Raw genomic sequence first — 6,649 nt, 5'->3', positions numbered from 1 at the left:
CCCGCCTCCACCCCCACTCTACCTGCTGGGCCCTCACCCCGGAGAACACGCCCCCTCTTTGCCAGCCCCCAACGGATCAAGTTCCTGTAGAAGCTGAAGGCCAATCTGAACAGCCACACATTTTCCCTCCCCAACCTTCCCCAGCGCTGGTTTCACAAAACTAGAGTCCCTTTCCTCTCTCACCTCTCCCCACGCCCTGGACCTCACTCCCCAGCATCAGGGCCATGCCCCACTTCCCTCCTTTCCCCCCCTCTCCTCCCTGGACCCCTCTCCCAGCTGACACACCAGCCTTGTCCCGAAAGCAAACAAAACAGAGGGAGGACATGACCGTTCTCCCAACCTCACTTCTGAAGCTCCCGTCAGCTTTCCCCGACATGAACACAATGCTTCTACTTCCCTGGTTTTCCCCGACAGACGTGGACGTGGAGGGAATGCTCATCGCTGTCACACGCCATGCCCTCTGGGGCCGCTGGATCTAGGGGTCCGCCCTCAGCACTAAGGCCGGTTCTCTAAGGATGACTCGTCGCTCCCAGCAGGCGGATTTCTTGGCCTGTGTCAGGCCTCATGCTGTCCCTCTCCACAGCACTCTCGGCGGCTGGTGATGCTCTAAAACGTCCCGCTGTCCGTTCTGTTCCCTGGTCCCCTGATGTTCACCTTGTCCTCAGCTTCCCCGTCTCTTAATCGTACGTTCCCACACATCTGGGCTGAGTTTATTTTACGTAAGTTCATACTCCCTATGGTTCCAAGTTGGGTGTTTACGCATCTCAATCTCCTTCCACTAATTCCTCAGCCCACCCGCTTCCATCATCCCCCGAGGAACCAGCGGCCCTCCTGTCCCCATTTTACTCGACTCCTCAGCGGATGGAGACACCAGTGACCAGCCTGCTCCCTGCCTTCTCCTTCCACAACACGCCGTGCCCTCGCTCCCCCCCGCCCCGCATCCTCCCGCTCATGGCACTGCCCCTCTCACTCTGCCTCTCTCCAGCTCCAGGGCACGGACACGGAGGCCCACGCAGCGGCCTCTCGCCTCCGCCGCCGTGACCGGCAGGCATGTGCACGCGTGTCTGGTAGCAGCGTGGTCACAACCACTGCTAACCCATCCTTAGCGGAAGTGGCATAAATGAGGACTCGGTGTTCTTTGGGAAATTAAGGTTACTGGCTTCACAGGTGTGAGCACTGGCCTTGGGATGGAACAAATGGTTGTGAGCATTCCGCTGTTTAACTGTCTAGTACCCACAGCTCGTGTTTATCATCAGGACCCTGCTTTTAAAAGAACACCCGCCTGGTAAAGTCCGCTTCTTAGAGCAAGGGCGTTATAATGTATTTTAGAAAGATTTCTGTCCACAGAAGGTTTAAAACTGTGAAGTTCTAGGGATTCACCCTCAATGACTTCCCTTTTGGACAAAACGAGTCTGGCTGAGCGCCATCATGTAAAAGCTGGCACTGCCCCTGAGAGAGAGGAGGGGGGCCTCCCGCATGGCCTTTGAAGCATAAATCGGTTCATATTCTGGGATGTACCTCCAGCAATTAAGCAGTAAAAATATTTCAGTCCAAGTCTAACCAGACTAGAAATGTCTCAAAAACACATCCGAGGAAAATGAAATCTACCCTGGGTGTTATTTTAACACCCGGCTTCCGGGATGTAAAGTGAACAGCCTGCCCTGGTGACAGGTAGATCACGGGCGTCAGACGGCCACAGTGAGGAGGGGAGCGTGGCCAGGCGGACAGAGGCATCAGGGGGCCGATGGTGGGGAGCATCGCCAGGACAGGACGCAGCGCTGAGGCGACTGCTGAGGCTTACCTGCGGTGGGGGAGTTGGCGTGGTGCGACTTTTTTGGCAGGTTGAAGATCTGTTCGCCAGGGTCGGGGGGAGGAATTGCATCTTGCCCTTGTCGTGCTTCTACGGGGTCGTACTCCTTGCCGTAGTAGTTCGCGTCATAGAACTTCTTGAACCACTGGATGAAGTCCAGGTTGTCCTGGAAGCGCCCTTTCACTAGCTTCTCCACTGGAATCACCTGCAACAGAAGATCCTGTGAGTCGCCAGCCCAGGGCTCGCTTGTGGCTGATACAACTGCAGCGGCCCCTCCATGTAACTGTTCCCACATGTCTGCCCCTCATGACCACTGGCCTCTCCCCCAGCTTCCTAGCCAGCCCTGGTCTAGAATTCGTCATTTTTCACCATATTGAAAAAACAACAACACACCTACAATGTTGTAGTTGGGCCCGGCTGGCGTGGCTCAGTGATTGAGCATCAACCTATGAACCGGGAGGTCACAGTTTGATTTCCAGTCAGGGCACATGCCTGGGTTGCAGGCTCAATCCTCAGTGTGGGGTGTGCAGGAGGCAGCCAACCAATGATTCTCTCTCATCATTGATGTTTCTATCTCTCTCTCCTCCCTTCTTCTCTGAAATCAATAAAAATATATTTTAAAAATATTGTAGTTGGTTTTCTTGGAATTATTTAACATTTCTGAACACCCTGACTAAACAAGGAATACCCTCAGCCAATAGGGGCCGATCCTCTTTATAGTGTGTTTATGCCAGAGCATCTCCCCCAAATCACGGGCCTGGGATGTTGTGCTGCTTCAAGTCTGATGGATTTTCCTTATTTCTTTGTAGCATTTGGTCCAGTTGTGTTGGAATAAACGCTTACAAGGATTATAGCTGCTAGAGAGTGTGAGTACATAGACTCAAATCACTGTAAACACACACCAGCCTAATGGTCCAAGTGAGCCTGCGTAGGGCTTGCTAAGACTATAGAGCGAGAGGCACCAAAACAACTAACCACCCAGTGCAGGGCCCAGTAATTCTTGGGGTGCATGGGAGCACAGCTAACATGCCGTGGAAGGAATGGGGCTGGCTAGGGAAGTCCCGGAAGGCAGCCTGGAGGAGGTGCGAGCATTAACCTCAACTTCTGAGACGAACCTCAGCTCTTCCTTTCCTATCGGCAACCTGCAGGGCCAGGCAGTGTTCCCCTCGGAGCTCTCACGGGAGCCTGGGTTCTACGCCAGGAAGTGTGTGGCGTGACTGCTTCGCTTCCATGCAGTGGCAGCTACTTCTAAAGGGAATGGAAGGTGCGGAGTTGTCCAAACTGCACCATTACCAGAGTCTTACTTCTCACCTGTGGGTTGGAATACCAGCCGAGCGTGAGCCCTGAGAGCTATAGAGCTGGGGGGCGAGTCAGGTTGTGTGTACGAATGTGTGTGAGTGTGAATTCAGACAAACCCAGTGCTCATAGAACGCAGCGTCACTGCCATGGTACCAGCAGGAACTGTATAAACTACCTTTCCAGCAGGACTGTGCCACCTCAGGAGAGATGTACCATTGGTATCCTATGGACCATGAGGGCCACTTTAAAAAAGTAGGGAGACCTCAAAGACCCATGACAGATTGAAAAAGGGACCGGAGCATTTTAGGGCATCCGTTAAACTCAATTCTTCGCAAAACATAGTTTCAGAGATGATTTTTATGCAGCTAAAACGGAAAGTAAGTCAACTACAGAACAAAACACAGAGAAGCAAGCTTCCGCAGGAGCCACGTTTTCCATGAAGGCTCCTCCGGGGATGGAGACTCGATGCCGAATCTCTTCTCTCCCCAGACCTCAGGGACGTCGGCCCCCACAGGCACTCAGCCGGCTCTTCATTGTGCCATTTAAAGATTCTCATGTCTCCTGATTTATAGGTTCTGTCTGTGCTGCTATTGATTGTTTAAGAAAGTGCCTCCCTCGTGCAGAGGGCCTTTAATTAACACGCTGTACATTCTGCTTTCTGCCGAACAGGAACATCGATGAACAGACTTAGATGATGGTGCCCACTGGCCATTACAGGGCGCACTCACTTCCGCTGGCTTAACTCTGCAACCCCTGCAAAGTGCAGGCTCTGGGCAGATGTGCACAGGGGCCGCGTCTCTCCAAGGGCCTCTGGGTGGAATCACAGCACGTGAAGCGGGCGGGGCCAGCAAAGGCCATGGAGGCCAGCCTTCCTCCACTACCAGCGCCTCATCTTCAACACTCCTGACAATGGCTCATCCGCTCTGTGTGTCTGTGCTTCTGGAGAGCTAGGGGCCCTGCTTGGGTAGAGAGCACGCTCCATCAGTAAACCTATAAAAGGGCGTTTCTTTCAGACTAGAAGCAGCTGCTGAAAAGTGAGAGAAGACGTGGGGGACGCTGCTAATGAGGAAGGAGAACCTGCACGGCCCTGGCTCTGAAGGAGCGAACTGGAGAGGAACCACAGCAAAGGACGGAAAAACGAAGCTGAAAAGCATTAGGCAGGTTAAGATGTTAAAGAGAATATGTTTTGAAATGAAAATTCTGAGAAAAGGAAAACTAAGATTTTAATAATCGTTTGATAAGAATGTTTTTATTTAGAAAGGCATTAATTGCATTAAATTGAAAATATCTTCGATTTGCCAAACCTTTCTCTTTTCCCTTATTTAACTTCTATTTCTTAATAATCCAGGACTTTAGTTTTTATTTCCATAGCCTATTTATTGCTATTATCTATGCAGAGAAAAGTTTTGCATTTCTCCCCTGCTGGCTTATTTATTTTCTCTTATTCGAAATTAATTTCTTTCCAAGCCTGTTCTCTCTAAGAGACAGATCCTAAGGAAATAATATGGTTGCACTGCATAGGTTTGTGAATGGAGGAAACGTATAGACTGCATGGACTTCAGCAATCGTCTTTTGGGGGGGGGGGCACCCAGTCTACCTCCATTTGTATCACTCTAGGACAAAATTATAAAATCCAAAGGGAAAAAAGGACAATTTATGGACAAGGATGGAGAATCTGCGTGTATATACCGTGCTGGACATTTTCACGCGTTCCCTCACTTGAGCTTCATATAACCACAGGGAAAGGGGTTTTAGTCCTATTTTATAGATGGGTAAACGGAGACTCAGAGAATCTACACTAATAAAGGACAAAGATGGGACTGTGAGAGGGCCCAGGTCGGGCTGAGGGACGCCCCCAACCCCAGCCAGTGCACAAATTTTTGTGCACCAGGCCTCTAGTTTGAGTATAATTTGCTCAGCCCATGTTGCTTCCATGGTAACCACTGTTTCTCTAAAGGAACAAAATACACAAATAACCACAGTGGCACCTGGCAAACATAAACCCTTGTTACTTTCGATGCTAAAGCAGATTCAACACTGCAATTTCTATGAGGGTTTTTAGTCTAATGGCTCCATGTTTAGGAATCTCCTTAATTAAAAGCCTCATACGAATGTGGGAGGTTAGGGTTGATGCCCTGTGCTTTGTACAGACCCCAACCTCCTGCTAGGAGAGCCAGAGGTCCATGGTTGCCCACTGTACCTTCCTACACAGAATCAATGTTAGGGAAGGAAAGTGCATTGAATGGAGGTGCACCTGAGTCTCCTACCTTATCCACATTCATCCGCTTGAAGGACGCCTGCAGGAGTTTGAAATTGTGAATGTACTCGTGCTCCAACTTCGCCTGGAATTTTACTTTCTTCAAACTGATGCAGCCGGGAAAGAGCATGTCCATGAACTGGCAGTAGGCGGCGCCTGGGGAGACAAGAAAAGCGCGGGGTGAGTCTCCCCACCTGTCCCCGGTGCCACTGGGGATGCTGGGCAGGAGGGGCTGTCATCACCTGCAGCCTCCTGGCCCTGCACGCTCCCCCCGCCCCCCCGCCCCCAGCTGCCCTCTTGGTCCCAGACCTGGGTGTGGGCGGGAAGGGACGGTGCCCATAGCATCGCCAGGGGTCATGGACAGTGCGCACAGCCTCAGACCCTCATGTCAAGGAAACTGGGTAAGACAGCTCTGCTCAGCTCCCACCAGAAACAACGGCGCCCTATTTTTTCTATCATCCAGCTCCAAGTCATCAACTACATCAATGTAAGATAAAAATAGCAGGCATTTTAACACGAGGCAACGACTAAGGTGCTCACGAGATGGGCAGCTCAGGAAATACACACAGGCCACACAGTTTACACCGTTTCACCAAGGGGCTCAGGTGAAACGCTAACCAAGCCACTGCACACCAGAGCAGGTGCAGCCCGTTCAATCCAGGCCAGGCCAGGCCACGGGGCTCCCACAGGACACGGAGGAGGGCGACTCTGAAGCCCACAGAGGCCCAGAGTCACGCTGCTCTGACCGAGGAACAGAAGTCACAGAAACGCGCAGTCTCCTGAGGAAATGGTCGTAGGAAAAAGGTTTACCAGGAAGGCTCTGATTTTCTAAAGTGAACTTTAGACCATGACAATTCCAACTAGAAAGTCCTGGCCAGGTTCTGTTGACTCATCTGGATATTCTTTATGGTCCAGTCGAAGGGTGCTGAGAAGGAGAAATTCAGAGCCAGAATGGTCCTTTCTCTTTAATGAGGAGGCAAGCGCGAGGCGTCGTTGCTGCTCTCTCCTCTGCTTCCCCAGGTCTCGGGGGGAGAGGGAGGGAGTGCTCCTGGGATGTGCCGGGATGGGCCCTTCTGGAACACGAAGGCTCCTTTCACCCTTGGTACCAGGGTTTCTGTGCAAAGCCTTCCCTCCTCGGGCCACTCACCTTTACCGAGAAGACCCCACTGGGTTCCCATGTCAGACGGGTGCTGAGCCTCCCTTATTGGGACAGGAATCCAAGGTAAGAGGGAAGAGGCTACCAGGCCTGACTTAGGCCAAGGGCTGCCAGACCGAAAGGGCGG

General features: G+C 51.8%; 1 protein-coding gene across 2 annotated transcripts in view; it reads right to left on the bottom strand.

Annotated features, from left to right (window-relative positions):
• The window catches only part of MAPRE2 (microtubule associated protein RP/EB family member 2), a 115,843-nt gene that overhangs the window by 23,485 nt on the left and 85,709 nt on the right, over positions 1–6,649 (bottom strand). For both annotated transcript variants that reach the window (XM_015565684.1, XM_015565685.1), the window contains 2 exons: positions 5,377–5,522; positions 1,802–2,015 (listed from right to left, as the gene is read on the bottom strand). In XM_015565684.1, coding sequence (XP_015421170.1) covers positions 1,802–2,015; positions 5,377–5,522 — 360 coding nt within the window. The remainder of the gene's footprint in view (positions 1–1,801; positions 2,016–5,376; positions 5,523–6,649) is intronic.

This window comes from Myotis davidii, unplaced genomic scaffold, assembly GCF_000327345.1.
Source record: "Myotis davidii unplaced genomic scaffold, ASM32734v1 scaffold520, whole genome shotgun sequence".
NCBI lineage: Eukaryota > Metazoa > Chordata > Mammalia > Chiroptera > Vespertilionidae > Myotis > Myotis davidii.
The sequence above is the reverse complement of the archived record's forward strand: the minus strand, read 5'-3'. Positions and strand labels throughout refer to the sequence as shown.